The sequence below is a fragment of the Cladophialophora immunda genome (assembly GCF_000835495.1).
Source record: "Cladophialophora immunda strain CBS 83496 unplaced genomic scaffold supercont1.4, whole genome shotgun sequence".
Taxonomy (NCBI): domain Eukaryota; kingdom Fungi; phylum Ascomycota; class Eurotiomycetes; order Chaetothyriales; family Herpotrichiellaceae; genus Cladophialophora; species Cladophialophora immunda.
This window is the reverse complement of record NW_015622544.1, coordinates 5,045,497-5,060,815: the sequence shown is the minus strand read 5'-3', so window position 1 is coordinate 5,060,815 and position 15,319 is coordinate 5,045,497. Positions and strand designations below refer to the sequence as shown.

General features: G+C 54.0%; 5 protein-coding genes across 5 annotated transcripts; 3 read left to right on the top strand and 2 right to left on the bottom strand.

The window, feature by feature from the left end:
- Window positions 1-380: 380 nt before the first annotated feature.
- On the top strand, window positions 381-611 carry PV07_08078 (uncharacterized protein; the record flags this gene model as incomplete). Its single annotated transcript, XM_016395208.1, has 1 exon — window positions 381-611. One exon carries the CDS (start codon window positions 381-383, stop codon window positions 609-611), a length of 231 nt encoding a protein of 76 aa, XP_016248627.1.
- An 807-nt stretch (window positions 612-1,418) lies between these two features.
- Window positions 1,419-2,259, top strand: PV07_08077 (uncharacterized protein; the record flags this gene model as incomplete). Its single annotated transcript, XM_016395207.1, has 1 exon — window positions 1,419-2,259. The coding sequence occupies one exon, from the start codon at window positions 1,419-1,421 to the stop codon at window positions 2,103-2,105; it is 687 nt and encodes a 228-aa protein (XP_016248626.1). The 3' UTR covers window positions 2,106-2,259.
- Window positions 2,260-3,505: 1,246 nt separating this feature from the next.
- Window positions 3,506-5,921, bottom strand: PV07_08076 (uncharacterized protein; the record flags this gene model as incomplete). The annotated part of the gene is made up of 5 exons (XM_016395206.1): window positions 3,506-4,502; window positions 4,559-4,644; window positions 4,701-5,382; window positions 5,436-5,737; window positions 5,793-5,921. The coding sequence occupies 5 exons, from the start codon at window positions 5,919-5,921 to the stop codon at window positions 3,506-3,508; spliced, it is 2,196 nt and encodes a 731-aa protein (XP_016248625.1).
- Window positions 5,922-6,554: 633 nt separating this feature from the next.
- On the bottom strand, window positions 6,555-9,392 carry PV07_08075 (uncharacterized protein; the record flags this gene model as incomplete). The annotated part of the gene is made up of 1 exon (XM_016395205.1): window positions 6,555-9,392. One exon carries the CDS (start codon window positions 9,390-9,392, stop codon window positions 6,555-6,557), a length of 2,838 nt encoding a protein of 945 aa, XP_016248624.1.
- Window positions 9,393-10,461: 1,069 nt separating this feature from the next.
- PV07_08074 (uncharacterized protein) lies at window positions 10,462-12,708 on the top strand. The gene is made up of 2 exons (XM_016395204.1): window positions 10,462-10,922; window positions 10,972-12,708. Exons 1-2 carry the CDS (start codon window positions 10,716-10,718, stop codon window positions 12,391-12,393), a joined length of 1,629 nt encoding a protein of 542 aa, XP_016248623.1. The 5' UTR covers window positions 10,462-10,715; the 3' UTR covers window positions 12,394-12,708.
- The last annotated feature ends 2,611 nt before the right edge of the window (window positions 12,709-15,319 follow it).

The following is a 15,319-nucleotide window of genomic DNA, read 5'->3' as shown; positions in this document are numbered from 1 at the left end:
ACCGACTCGCCGCAAGAGATACAGTGGGAAGCTAAGTGGCTGTATCCCGCGATCTCAATCTCGCGCAGCACATCTGGGGTAAGTGGAGTCTCCTGAGGATCGAATGATCTCGTTGTCTCTCGTACTTGTCGGCGTGACTAAACCCCAGGCAAATGAAAATTCTCGAACATCGGGTTATTATTATTATTTTTCTCGTCTGTCCTCACTTCAGGCAGCAGAGGATTGATACTTAGGTCCACTTCGCGCCAGGACTTAAAAAAGGCTACTTGTCCACGATTTTGAACCGGAGTACTGAGACAACCAGTCAAGAAGAACAAAACCATATTTCCACCAAAATACATCAAACATACAACCAACATACAACCTTGCACCAGACCGTCATGAGTCGACTATCATTATCAGCATCCGACGTCCTGCTCTATGTCCTCGCCCTCTTCCTCCCTCCGCTAGCGGTATTCCTCAAGGAGGGCTTCGGAGGGGATTTCATCATCAACATCCTGCTGTGCCTGCTGTGGTGGCTGCCGGGGATCATCCATGCCTGGTGGGTGCTTTACAGATACGACAAGTCGCAGGCGGAGGAGGAGACGTACATCCTCAAGCAAACGACGTGAGGAGTGGTGTTCTGTTGAGGAGGTGTGCTGCCTTTTGCGTGTCTGAAAGTCGGTGTATCGCCGACTTGTGGATAAATTGGGTTTGCATTCAAGGGAACAATGTCTTGGAAAGAGGTTCTTTTTCGATGACGGTGTATATCTCTCGCAGGACCGGAGCCAGCTCTGCTTGCCGTCCTGGTGGCTACGGGATATGTTGAAGACTTGCGAACGTGTCATGTTCGCGGATGTGCTGGGAGTGTTGTTCTCTCAGGTGATGTTGGCGTGGGAGCTGGATCTGTGCCCAGAACCAGCAGGAACGCTCTCAGACGCTCAGGAAAGCCATCGAAAGCAGGGAGGAAGTGCGGGCACGGCCAGAGAAGCCTGCGCGTCAGTGAGTGAGACAGCAGCGACCATAAGAAAGGCACCGGCCGAGATGGGGAATATAGGTTCAACAGCCCAAGTTGGAGTTCTTGTGAGAGCGCCTACAGACTCTGGAGACGTGATTATGTAACAAGAGACTTGCTACCATATTATCAGACTACGATTCTCTATCCCACTCTCTTTCACGTAGTTCTACAATGATGTCGAATGTCGCCCGTCGTCCAGTGCAGCCTGGGACGTTCCCGAGCCGACCACGGTGATCGATCCCCTCACTTTTGTCTCGAAGCGGGGATTTTGCTGAACAGTCACCGGGGCCATGCGTCATTGGGTACGAGATACACAAGGCCTTCTATCAGAGTGCCCCAAACTCATCTCTACCCTTGTCCAACAAACAGACAAAAGCTGACAACAACCTCCACCAAGCGCGCCTGAGCGCACAATCCAGCAATGGTCGAGGTAAAGAAATACCATCTTCCCCCCACCGCCCTCGTGCCCAACTCACCACACCCGCTCCTCCACTACCCGGGCCTCCTATCACCCACAGACAAACCGGATGACGACGCGAGCATCGCGACCAGGGCGCACGACCTGTTCGCACGCCACGGGTGGGAGACGCAGTGGATCTTCCGCTACGGGCCGTCGCAGCGCTCGCACTACCACTCGGGCGTGCACGAGTGCATGGCCGTGCTGACGGGCACGGCGACGATCCGGTTCGGCGTCGCCGACACGGTCGCCGACCTGGACGAGAGCACGCACGGGGCCGGTCGGGAGGAGGGCGGGGTCGAGGTCACGGCGCGCGCGGGCGACGTCTTCGTCCTGCCCGCGGGCACGGCGCACAAGACCTTCAACGCGGCCCCGGTCGCGGAGTTCAGGCTGCTCACCCCCGGCGACGGGCATGCGGTCCCTCCCGCCGGAGGAGAAGGCGGCGGGAGTAGTGTCAGGGACACGTTGGCCGGCGTCGAGCTCGCCGGGTTCACCATGATCGGCGCGTACCCCAAGGGTGGAGGGAGGTGGGATTTCGCCCAGGGGGGTGAGGACGTGGGCAATTTCGAGAAGGTATGGGCGGTCGCGAAGCCCGAGAATGATCCCGTGCTGGGCAAGGCAGAGGAAGGTCTTTGTGGACAGTGGCGCTAAGGAAAAAGAAAAAAGGTACTCGGCACATGGGGCAAGCAGGCTCTATTGCCGTCTTTCACTCCTCACTGTTCATCGCCTTATCTTCTTTCGTTGCACACTGGGAGTGTCCATCTGGCTACCTATCCTGGGCGACACCCCCGAGCCGTAAGGCGGCCTGGCAGACGTGGTGCCCTTGATCACCCATCCGTCCCAATCTTAAATGGTTCAAACCTCCATCTCGACCCGGGCTCCTCTACCTGGGGAGCACCCCTGCCATCGGTATGGTAAATGACGTCTCGGTTGTTGTCGTTGTTTCGCAGCGCCGGTTTCTTGTTGTGTTCTCGGGCGGCTATGGCGCTTCTGTGTTGGGACAAGAGTTAGGCAGCGAGGGGCGTGGTTGCTGGACTCTGAGAGAGAAGGGGAGATACTAACGCCTCAATGGAAGAGATGGGCCGATTGCGCGACTTGGCGCATGAGAGGATAAGTCCCAGAAACGGGCAGCACATGTTATTCTGGCCCGTTGTGTCGTATCAGCAATACGTGGCGGCAGGGTTGAAATTGCCCTTTTTGTCTCCCGATACAAAAATATCCCCGATTTCGCTTCCCACTGGCACTGTATCAAAGTATGGGACTGGCGCGTGGATTTTCTTGGCCGAAGTTGCGATACCACAGTATAACAACTCTAGAAGGAGAAACATGGATCTGTCGGATGATGGTGGAGGGGACAAGCTGCTAATGAGACTTTTCATACGTCCCTAGGTAGGTAATGGCTGCTGCTCGTAAAAGTGAAATACGACGGCCCGGCCCCGTATGCTTGAGGCTAGGGAGGCAGTACCTCGCTGGTAACCCGCAATAGGTCGGATTGCATGCACAGCCTCAACGCAGGCCGTGGGCGCACGGGTCCAGTACCCTCGCAGAGCCTACCTTTTGACTCTATTCCTCTTCGCCTTTTTCTGCCTCGCCGGCCGCGCGATCGAGCACCTTTCGAACCTTGACCCCGCCTCTCGTTCTTCTGTCATGAGCTCTTATGGGCTGCTTGCTATGGGGTTTGATCGGGCAATTCGGAAATTCTTGGGCGCTGGAGAGCCAGCCGAGAAGCGAAGGGCGGAAAGCTTCTAGAATCTCATGTTCCTTGTGCAAAGCACAATTAGATCGTCTCTGAATGTAGGAATACATAAGCATTCGCTGGCGTCGCAACGCAATCAATTGAGTCCCCGAGACTGATCCCTTGCTCGCGCTGTCATTTCTTTCCCTCATTTGACCACTGACTGCCTTCGGGGGAGGGTTAGATCTGCTTCTTTCCGTGCGATAAGAGTTGGGCGGAGCGCCAAAAAAAAAAACTTTTCTTGTAGTTTCTGGGAAGAGCTTTGAAATTGTGGCGCGTACCCATCGCAAAATCGTGGACCTGAGGGCTTCTGATTTCAACGAGGTACGGCACGGTTCCTGATGTCTTGGATGAGACCCTCGAACGCGTCCGTTTCCTCCAAGGTAGGACGGCGCATTCCGGGCCAAAGCCGTCCATTTGACTGTGTCCTCCACTTCCAGCTGTTGATCGGTGTGTTGCCATCAAGATCCTCGGTGTCATGCGTCATACTCTGGCCTGCGGCCGTCACGGTTCGGAAGAAGTTGATCAGCTTCAAGTTGCCATAGAGCGCCACAAAGTGCAGAATGCGGCGGCCGTAGCCATGATCGCTGGTCTCGAGCCTGGCACCGGCTTCTAACAAGAGGCGTACAACCGTGACGTTGTTTTTCTCAACGGCAAGTATGAGAGGAGTCGCGCCAAAAGCATCGAGGCTGTCAGGATCAGCGCCGGCAATAAGCAGCATTCTCAAGCACTGCTCTGTGAATGGTCCCGCTACTGTCTGATGCTGTGCCAGGAAGTGCAGTAGCTGTCGTTGGTGCCACCCTCTAACCTTCGCGAGGCCGGGTTCTCGTCTGAGGCATTCGGCAAGAACAGAGATTGAGGCTTCGGATAAATCCTGTCGCAATATATGTGCGCAAGCATTGTCGCCATTCTCATCGACGGCGAGAATGTTGCAGCCATTTTTGACGAGGCATAGAGCAGAGCCGTATTGACCATAATGCACCGAGACAACCAGTGGCGTCCTCTCTCTGTAATCTTGTAGGTCAAGCGGCGATCCAGCATCTATTAGTGTCTGTACAGCTCGACTGTGACCGAATGCGCATGCCAGATGCAATGGCGTCCAATGGAAATCATCGGTAGTGGCGAGGAAATTCCGCTCTTCATTGATGATTTCAAGAACATCGGCATCAGCCCTCACTGCCTTATGGACTGGGCTCTGCATCGCTACCTCATCTTCGTCGCAATCAATCAACCTGTTAATGGCAAGGATGAAGGGGTCAGTCTGCCTTTTAGGTGAGGTCATAACCAATTCTCGTATGAGTAGCATCGAATTTCTATGACAATGGCTTGGTTAGGATGGAATGGTCGATGTGTTCTGCTTAGACCATACCTGTCTCGTCTGTTGGGGAACCTGTGAAGCTGCCAGGTTTGGTTCATGAGCTCAAATACCCGAGAAGCGCGTTGAAGAATGGCGTACTAAGAACAGTCAACTGACCCCTGTCCCATCTGGATCATGTCAAGCAGGTACCCACTTGTAATAGTGAATGGCCATACTCATTCATATCTGTTGGGCGATGACGGGTTTCCCGCAGAAGCTTCTCCACACATACTACATCGTCCATGCTGATATATTTCCATAATATGTTTCGCATACCGAGAATGCGAGGGACGGTGAAGTGAATGGTGGCGCCTCCACCGGTGAGGCCATCAAAAGAGGCCGTGAGACTAAGAGCGCGATCTATCAGCCAACGAGGGAGGTGATAGCTGACATGAAGGCTTGAACTCGAACGGCTGCACTGCGCCTGGTCGCATTTCCAGCGTCCTGGAACCGGAAGACAGTCGTAGCTCAGGAAGAAATTCCCAAGCGCGCAGCTTAACCAGCGAGGACTGCGAAGCTGCATGCGATTGAAGTGGCACTGACAGTGGCAGGAAACATTGCATTTCCGCTCAAGTCTCAAGGACGTCTCAATGCGCACAAAATCGCGACTCGGTCTCGCTTCTGTGTGATGAGCAGGGGCTTCTGACCTTTCGTTTGGTACAGAATCTGACTGAAAGAGGGCTGGAGGTTGGTCTGATATCATCCCTGCAGTGTGACCGGTTTCAGACTCCACGATTGAGGGAATCAATGAACTCTGGGGAGGAAGAGCTTGATGGGACTGGACGTCTTTGTTAGATATTATCGAGTGAACCTCTAATAACATCTTCCCGTGTGCACTGAATTTTGTATCAGCCTTCAAACAACAAATTGTACATCAAGGGTTACTGACTGTTGTGAGAGTAATGCCATTTGACTCAATGCCAGATGTAAATTTTCTCGAATGGCTCTGGCGTCTGCTTGCAACTGGGCAATTTTCCTGGAACAAAGAATAAACTTCAATCGGTGCAGAGTCGACTGTCTCTCCAAACGATCAGCCAGCAATCTGAGCTCGGTAATGATCTTGTCTAGACTTGTCCTCGCACGGCTTAACAACGGTGGCTCTGGAATGGCAAGTTCTCCAGGGTTGTCCGCAGCCGAAAACAGCTTCCCAGTATCCTCGACTGCGAGCCGTAGGAGTTGTAACGTGTAAAGCTGGGCTTTGAGTTAGCGTCAACAGTCAACGCTGACTCTGAAGACACATTCTCACTTCATTGAGTAAACCGGCAAGTTCGCGTTTGGTGTGGACAAATCTATCGAGAGTTTTGATGATGCTGGGAATTGCTCCAATGGCTTGCGCTATGGCGATGATGCTTCCAATTGTACTCAACCCATCCATGATGAAACTGATGCCCAGCGTTGGAGGCAGATGGACGGAAGGCAGAGATCTTCAATGCATTTGGATCGTATAGTTAACCGGTGCTGTGCATGCAGCAGCCTCTCTAGCGAGGGATCATGGGGCGATCCCATTATCGTAAGGCAAACTCCAAGGCAGAATCTTAGAGCCGCAAGCGGGGCCTGCCGACCACGAGAAACGTCCATTTCCCCATCCTTGCATGATACGCCGAGGTCACATTTGTTGGAGACTGTTGTAGAAGAATAAACCCAATTGCGTGAAACGAACATGAGGCAACTTATAGACCACCACATGTTTGTGCATGCAGTAGAAGGGACGGCTGCTCAATACTTCGACTGTTACGGATCGGTATAGGAAGACGTTTTCCATGGTAGAGGTTGAAAATCAAGCCCAACTGCTCACCACTTGTTGGTTTGGTGCACGAGACACAGCCCGTTGAACGATGAGCGTCCTCTGTTCGATCTTGCCGTCATTCCACCCCAAATCCTCACGGTTGGTCTTCTATGTGCGGTCCGCCTTTTGAGAAGGCAGCTATGCAAGGCTCTTTTCTGCGCCGAGAATGCCTCACCCCACCAGGAAAAAAAAAGGGCCGTCATATTTGTTCACTGCCATGCTTCACGATTTCGACGCCGAGCTGTTCAAGTCCTTTTCTAGAGAGATGTTGCCTTCGGAAGAGACAGTGGCTTCACGAGCCTTCCGCTCTAGTTCTCGCTTCTCTCGAGCGCGTCTAGCCTGTTGCCGTCGGATGTTGACGGGCTGGTAAACCTCGTTGAAATTCATGACAACGCCCAAAAACCTCAGATCCACATCGGGTTGGTGGGCCAAGTCATACAACAACATGCAGAGCCGCGATCGGAAGTCGGCCGATAGATTCAATTGTCGTGTCCTCAGGGAATTCAGATGGGTCTCATCGTCCGTAATGTGTATATTCTCATTTGGCGGAGCAAGCGAAGAATCATTTTCTTCCAGAAGCAATTGATTCCTCCTAAAAGCTCCTGCGGCTGCCACAGAAGTGGGTGTGCTTGCCCTCGAATCGCCGAGGAGATCCTTCTCGGTGATACCCCATTTCCCTTGAGCAGTTCGTCGCTCAATCTTCGCACTAAATTGTTGACGCCGAGTGTACTCCGCAACACTGTACGAGTAGAGCGAGTCGATGACTTCTCGATAGGCCAGCATGCATTTTAGGATGTGGTGGACTTGGACAATAAGGCTATCCTCTTGCTGGCCTGTTACCGGGTGCCTCTGCTGCCCAATGAGACCCTTTTTCGTAATGTTGTTCAGGTAATTTGTGTGAGCTTCGATCAAGTCGTCCAGGGTAGCTTCGGGCTTGTGCAGAGCCTCTTCGAGCTTTTTCCAACTGGCCTCGATGACTTCAAACAGAAGATAATATTGCAGCTGATTGACAAAATGAACCATCTCTGCAACCACACATCTTAACCGCTTCCAATCGTTGCCCAACTTGTCACTAACCGCAGCAAGGACTCCTCGGCCGCCCGTCATGCATCGTTTGCAGGTCGAGCTGAGAGAATACTCGACTCTTTTAATCCTCCAGAGCAGGTTAAATATCTTGAGATACTGCGTATTAGCCCATTGAGTGATGACAACATCACAGGGAGCACTGATTTTGTATTCAAGGGTGAAACAATCCCAACCGATCTCCCCGCTCGACAATTCCAGCATTCGTGCATCCAGTCGTCGCAGCACTTCAGCGTCGTCATATTGGGCGTTAGAATGTCGTATGGCATGTTCGAGTTGTGATGTTAGATTGTGCCGGTACATTGAATTCACCGGACGATCAAGATGCTGAGCTAATGACTCGATGAGAAGATCGAAAAAGTCGCCTTGGGCCAGCAACATATACTTCTTGATCGCCGTCAAGTGAGTAAATAAGCCAAATTTCGTCGACATCAGATGAGTCAACCGGGACATTGTCGTTCGGTAAGCCACATCGATTGACTGCGCGAGATTGGCAGTATTTGCATAGTCCAGCGACCTCGAATTTGATTTGGAATATTTGATGACCCAGTCAGAGTCTCCGCAATTGTTACGGATGAAGTTAAGAGATTTTCCGATCAGGAACACTTTTCTGGAAAACTCGTAGGATATGATTGAGGGGACCATTCCCGAGTCGAGCTTGTACTTCTCTTCCCACACAGAAGTTGCTACGTGTCGATGATCGACCGGAGGCTGCGCAGTAGGATCCGGCTCTGTTATGAAGAACTCGTGATATGGATCAATCAATTCGCCGTCATAGATCCAATGCCTCAGCATCTCGTAGAATGGGCGTGCAACATGGGTCAGAAGCTTTTCCGCAAATGATGCCACGAAGGGGTCGCCGTGGGACGAGGACAAGCTGTGTATCAGAGATAACAGTTGTCCACCTCGCTTTTGCTTCGAGTCCTCGACAATCAATTTCATAAGTCGAAGGGCCAGCGTGGCTTCTCTTGTCCAGATCAAACATCGCTTCAGCGTGACGCCAGTCAGGCGAACCGCTTTGGGGTCATGCGCGTTCTGGACAGTGGCCAAAGCTTGTCGAACCTCCGTCTCGAGCGAAGCGACAAGGCTCAAATATGAGCGGAGTTCGATGTTGATGGCGGAACGAAGGCTCTGGTCAATGAGGCCTCCATCCTGACCTGCAGCATATTCCGCCAATCCCCGGTAGAGCAGACAAGGCTCTGCAAGGGCATGGAGGAGTGAAAGGATCGGAACCGGCAGGCTGGGCGGCAATTTGAGCGAGCCATTGTCTGTGAATTGTAGGTGCGCAGAAGACACGCCTTGCAGATTGAAAGGCAAATCACGCAGAAGATCCAATTCCGAAGGATAAAAGACTCGCGGCTCCTGCTTCTGCGCAACGGGTTTTTCTTCCTTTGGTTCTTGAGTCTGTGGCTGATTCTCCTCCGCAGAAATTTCGACTTGCTCACTGGGCTTTCTGGATCTGGCTGAAAAAGCACGGCGTGTGCGAATCGACACCTTCGGTGGCTGCGGTTCTTCCTCGTCATCTTCTAGCTCTTCCTCCGCCGTAAATGTAGTCTCTGGGGACAAGGTGTGTCGCCGCGGAATGTTTGCGAGTTGCTCCGAGTCTGCGAGTGGGTTTCGAGGACGCACATCAGGGATGGACTTATCCGACAGTTTGTAGAGAAGGTACAAGATAGCCCATTTCTGGTTGAGTACTGGAATAGCGAGAAGTCTGGAATAAAGATTGCTGAACCTCGCGGCTTTCTCTGGAGAGGCATTCTCTCGCAGCAACTTCCGCTTGATCAAATCTTGTGCCTGGTTGGTATCCGGGGGCAGTCTGCCATCGGCATCGAAAACAGTCTCTTTTGCATTCTGAATAGCGCGCTCAACGCGAAACTCGGTATCAGTGTCGTCTTGGTCGGGGGAAAGGGCTGGAACGAGGCTTTCAAGGAGGGAGGTCAAGGTGCCTTCGACGCGGTTCAATCGTGGGTCTGCCATTGGCAGCGCGAGCGGAATGAGAATCTCGGGCGCATGACAATGAGCATGCGTCAAGGCGGCACTCGTCTAGAAAGAAATCGGGATGTGTCTAGACAGTGTTTCCTCGAATTGTACTCAGGAACCAATGTTTGTTGTACGGAGTAGCGCGGGGTGGGTTTTTGGGTGGTGGATTTGCGTGTGTCCTTTCGTTACTGGACGCGTCTGTGGCTGCCAGTGTGGCTGTCGCTTGTCACGCTGTCAGTCCTGTGGCTGCAAATTTAGGGTCCCCAAATATTTAGGTAACGGCACCCACCGAGCCACCGAAGCGGGCCCCCCAGCGCCCACATCTTAGAGAGGCTAAGTTTACGAAGGCATTTGAGGGAGACGCCCGGGGACTTCTCTTCGGGGGCTTCATGGGCATTGCGCAAGGCCCTACAAGGACATTATCATTACCTCCCTGGATTCCTGGGTAGCTTCGGAGGACATACATATTAGGGACGGAGTTCTTCCGAGCCGGCTTCGAAGACAGCCTTTAGTCGCCTCAATTCGCCTCGCCTCGCTGCTTGCCCGGCTGGCAGTTGACGATCCTGGGAAGCGAAGTTGCATGGCGTCGGATCAGCCATCGCTTCCCGTCTCTTCACCTCCTGCGGCCTCGGTGCGTTGAGCCCAGAGCATTCTTCGAAGCTTCCGAGACGCGCCTCATTGAGCTTCACGTTTCAGTGCCGCGTCAACACATTTCTTGAAACGGGAAAATCACTCGCCGTCCTCACCAGAACTTCAGCCACTCAACCCCTTGTAACTGCGCCCAGCGCCAATCATCCGTCGAAACATGCCTGGCCAGCCCTCCGCCATCAGCAGAAATGGCAGGACGAGCCTAAAGATGAATGTTCGCCGTGGATCATCGTGCTCCATCAGTTCCAGATCAGATGCGGCTGATGTTCGCCCCGAGTCCTGGTTCGACCATCCCTGCGCTCCTCACCGTATTCCGGTGATCTATGAATGGCACCAGCCATGGGGACGGTGGGTGATCTTGAATCCTTCTTGAACCGTCAGCAGTGCTGACACGCTCTGGCAACAGTTCTGTCGAATCCCGAACACTGCCCCAACTCCAAATTGGCAACTCGACGACGTGCCTATCTGCATTTCTCCATATTCTGTTTAGCCCAAGAACTGGGTGATCCCTACGAACGATCCCTCCACCCCACCTCAAAATACGACCCTCGACCGCAGCAGCATGCTCAGGAATAAACAAGTGTAACCCACCGCACTGCGTCTTTGACTGTGTCTTTTATCAACTTCGGCGCCCTTTCCTCCCCGCACAAGCTTCTGCATCAATCTACGATCATGATTGAACACCTCCTGCGGCCTCACGTCTTGGCCGTTGTTTTCGTCGTGGTTGTTGTGCTTCTATATTATCGACGTCGGCCGAATCCAAGCCTGCCCGATCTGCCGTGGCTCAACACTAGAGAAGGCGAACTGTTCACCACCTTGCGCGCTAGATTTCGCTCAACAGTCAACTACAAGGAGTCGATCCATCAGGCTTATGAGCAGGCAAGGTGTCTCGATCTACCTCATCTGCTTTCCGCTGACCAAATTACAGTATTCGAAGAACAACAAATCATGTATTATTGCCAAATTAAGCGGCGACGAGATCGTGCTCCCGGCATCGTCAATAACGTGGCTCATCAATCAGCCAGATAGCATTCTGAGCGTGGACGAACCTCACAAGGACGTCCTGCAGACAGAGTACACGTTCGTTCACCCGGTCGTTGTAGATCAGCCGTTACACCATGAGACCATTAGAAGCGAGCTCACTCGACAATTGGGCGCCCTCACCATGGACATCATGGACGAACTGGGCGCTGCATTCGACGATATCTGGGGCACCGATACGACTGAGTGGAAGGAAGTCTGTCCTTTTGAAACCCTCAAGCTCATCATTGCTCGAACCAGCAATCGCGTCTTCGTCGGCCTGCCTTTATGTCGGAACCAGGCACTCTTGGAGCATGGGATTGGTTTTGCCACTGCTGTTCCCATTGCATCGACCCTCCTCAAGCTTTTCCCCGCATTCCTCCGGCCTCTTGCTGCTGTCCCCATCGCGCGACCGAACCGATACCACACGAAATCCTTCGCCCGGCTTGTTCGACCCGAGATCGAGCGACGCCAGAGACTTCTGGAAGGTCAGAATGGGGACATCGAGAAGAAGCTCGGCGATCCAGAACCCAACGACTTCCTGCAATGGTCGATTCATCGAGCTCGTGAGAGTCCGTACCCTGCCGAGCGTGACCCAGATATCATCGCCGAAAGACTGCTCGCCGTAAACTTTGCCGCTATCCACACGTCAACATTTAGCATCACAAACGCCATTTTTGATCTGGTCGCCTCTGACCCATCCAAGAAATACTTGGAACAAATCCGCGAAGAAGCCGGCTCCATTATCGCCGCCGACAAGGGTGTGTGGACCAAAGCCGGCCTTGCAAGGATGTACAAAACAGACTCGACGTTGCGGGAATCCTCTCGACTGGGCTCATTCTTGGGCGCCGGGCTGATGCGTCAAGTCGTGGCACCGGACGGAATCACCGCCCCCAATGGAACATTCTGTCCCTTTGGGAGTTGTGTCGCCGTCCCGACAAATGGCGTCCACAACGATCCAGAGCATTACCCCGATGCCGCGACATATAATCCCTTCCGCTTCTCCGTGGAGCGAGAATCATTGACAGCAGAATCACCAGAAACTCTAAATGACAAGCCTAATACCAGTACCACAGAAGAATACATCAGGAAGGCCAATCTTTCCTTTGTCAGTACTTCCCCAACATATCATCCATTCGGACACGGAAGGCATGCCTGTCCCGGAAGATTTTTTGCAGCGAATGAGTTGAAGTTGCTATTGGCGTATATGGTGCAGAATTACGAGTTTGAGCATTTGAAAGAGAGGCCTGCGAGTAAGTGGATCGGAACAAGCCTGGTGCCGCCCTTGACTGCCACCGTTAAGGTGAGGCGGCGCAAGCAGAGCGTGTAGGAGCGCGGGGCTGTGAAATGAAGAGCGGGCGGGAAAACTCGTCATGATGTGTTACACTGGACTGTCATCGGTCTCAAAGCCGGCGATGCCTCTTCAATTTGACAAACCTTAGGCTGCAGGGATAGGTTTAATGTGTACTGTGGACCAGACACACCGCTGCTCAAGCATTGGCATGGGATGGTGAGTGTGCGATCTTCGGATCTTCCCCTGGTGGGATGCGATGCCATTGATCATCAGATATTCAGACATTCAGACAGTTCTATTCCTGTGGTTGTCACCGCGTCGCGTCGTTTGGAGATTGCAGACGATTATGCCCCTTTGCACCTCGTGTGATAGCACGATTGAAGTATTGCTGTCTCAGTGATCATATACTCACTTGCCTACCCAGTATGGGTAGATAGACCAGAGTCTATCGTGATCTTCGGGTTGGGCCGAGGCGCCTAGCAGGTCTGACCGTAGGTGTGGAGGTAGTTCCTCAAGCTGCACGATGCGTTACCCCGAGACTTATGTAGCCTTCACTTACTGCGAGCTGCTCCTCGTTGGGAGTCATGTCCCGATGCACCCTGTGCATGCACTCCCCCTGGGAAGTCTCCATCAGTCTCTACTCAATCAGGGCCAACTGCGGTCCATCATCGGACGGATGTGTCTGGATCGGGGAGAACTGCTTGGGGGGGAAAAGGCAAACAAGGAAAAGGAGGGGGGGGACTCCTTTGACAGCGCAAAAAAAAGGGCGACAGATCCTGTGGTTTTCCGACCTATGCCGGTCTCGGTCTGCTCACTCAGACTGGAGCGTGCGCTGTCGCGGGGGTGGCAGGCCACTTCCCCGTGCGGCGTGCCTTGTCGCGCCACGAAAGGACGTGGTCTCTCTTCCGTCCCCAGCCCCAATCCGAGTCGTAGGTCCCGTACTCGATTCCAAAGAACTTTTCCGCGGCGCCGTCGGACAGCATGTCGCTGACGAGGTCCAATGCCGGCGCCTCGAAACCCTCCGGGTCGTCCAGGAGGAGGTCGACCAGCTGGAGTCTCTCCTCGAGTGTCATGGCCAGGCTCTTGTCGAGCTGGTACGACAGGAGCAGGAACTCGGCAATGTTGTTCCGGTCGCCGTCGTAGGCCACCAGGGCGGCCTTGAGCGTGTCGGCGCAGAGTTCGGGGACGGACATGGCGTAGTCGACGCGGATGGCGGTGCGCATGCTCGTGCCGTGCAGGATGGCGCGCAGCGAGAAGACCTTGTCCCGGCGCTCGAGGCAGTCCGTGTTCTCCGTCGCGTACAGGTACCCCTGCAACTCGCGGTGGGCCTCCCATTCCACGTCGGCCATGTGGGATGACGATGATGGGTGGTGGTCGTGCGCGAGCCTGTGGGCCTGTCGCGCGTCGTCCAGCTTGGTCAGCTTCCTCGTCCAGCCCTGGTCGAACCGCATCACGTCGGTGAACTTGTACTCGAGGAGATGACTCCACGCGATCTCGTCCGGGCCGCAGCAGATGACCAACTCGCGGGCACAGACGATCTCGGCGACGATCCACGTCCGGTGCCAGTAGCGACGGCCCATGAACCGGGCCAGCGCGTCGTACTTGTGGCGGAACGCGGCGCGGTCGCGGGCGAAGAGGCCCCTCGCGGCATCTTCGGGGAGGTCGAAGAGATCCTCGCTCGAGTCCGCGTGCTCGCCCAGCCAGGCCAGAACCCTTGAGGCGCCTTGGAAAATGTCGCCGATCATCTTCACCTGTTGGGCCTTTTCGTCCGTGTCGTCCTGCCGGATGCTGATGGCGTCGACCCAGAGAAGCCGGGCCTTTGTTGGGGAGCGAAAGCGCCGGAGGGCTTGATCCAGATTCAGTCGGAGGGGCACCTCGTGGTCGTCCACGTGAAGGGAATTGGGTGACGTCTGGTCGCCCCATGTGTAGGATATACATTCATAGTCGGGGCAGGAGGGCGAGGCAATGTCCACCACCACGAGTGACGCCTTGAGAGGAGCATCGGACGACCCTGGCTCGAGCTGCAAGAGTCTCGTCGAGGAGGGCGAAGGGAGGGAAGAGTAGATCTTCTGAGCTGTCGAGGGGCTGAGTCGGGCGTCTTGAAATATTGTTGCCATCGTCGAGAGGAACATGTACGAGTGAATGAGAGCATCTGAAGGGGTTTGGTGCGGAGTACAAGTTGGCTCAGCCAGCCCAACCGGTTCAGCCGTTCAACCCGCCCTGTGGTGGACTGGACGGCAGCCTGCGCGCTAAGAACTGCAGCCAAACGAGTACGAGTGCAGTGGAGGGAGGGAGTGTTTCGCCAGCTTCTTTTTGGCTTTGTCCACGTGGGTTTTTTATCTGCTCTCCACACCGCTATCATCACCACTCCTACGACAAGGGCGCTACCACCAGGGCGGCACCCAGACGAAGTGACTTGTTTCTGTCGACTAGCACCTGAACTGGGAAAAGATAACTCCACTTGCCGGGCAAAGATAAAGAATGCCGAATGGGTTGTCCTGGTGGTTGGTGGGCCGTTCGTCGGACAACACGGATGAGATGAAGGAGGGCGGAATTACTAGCGGCCTGCACAATTTTCTCGTCTTCTCGTCTTCCCCCGAGTTTTATGCGTGGCGCGGCAAAGTGCATGACTCCAGCCAACATTCGAAGAGGAGGATGATACGGAGCACTCTTCCAAGGGAGTCAGTCACCCAACCCACCGAAAGGGGCTTGGAGCCCAGCCGTCCTCCTCCTCTCCGTCCCTCCTTCTGTTGCCACAATATCCTCATCCTTGGTAACGAGGGTGACTTTTATCCCAACAAGGAATGCGCAGACGCAGTCAGCTTGGGAAAATTGGACGTAATAAGAACAATTGTCTGGGAACAGAGGTTCCCACTTTTGAGCCAATCTCGCAACTGCCAACTGCACACGCAAGCCCCCCCTTGGTGGCCTTTTGCCGTGTTTTGCCCAGCAGAGACAACGA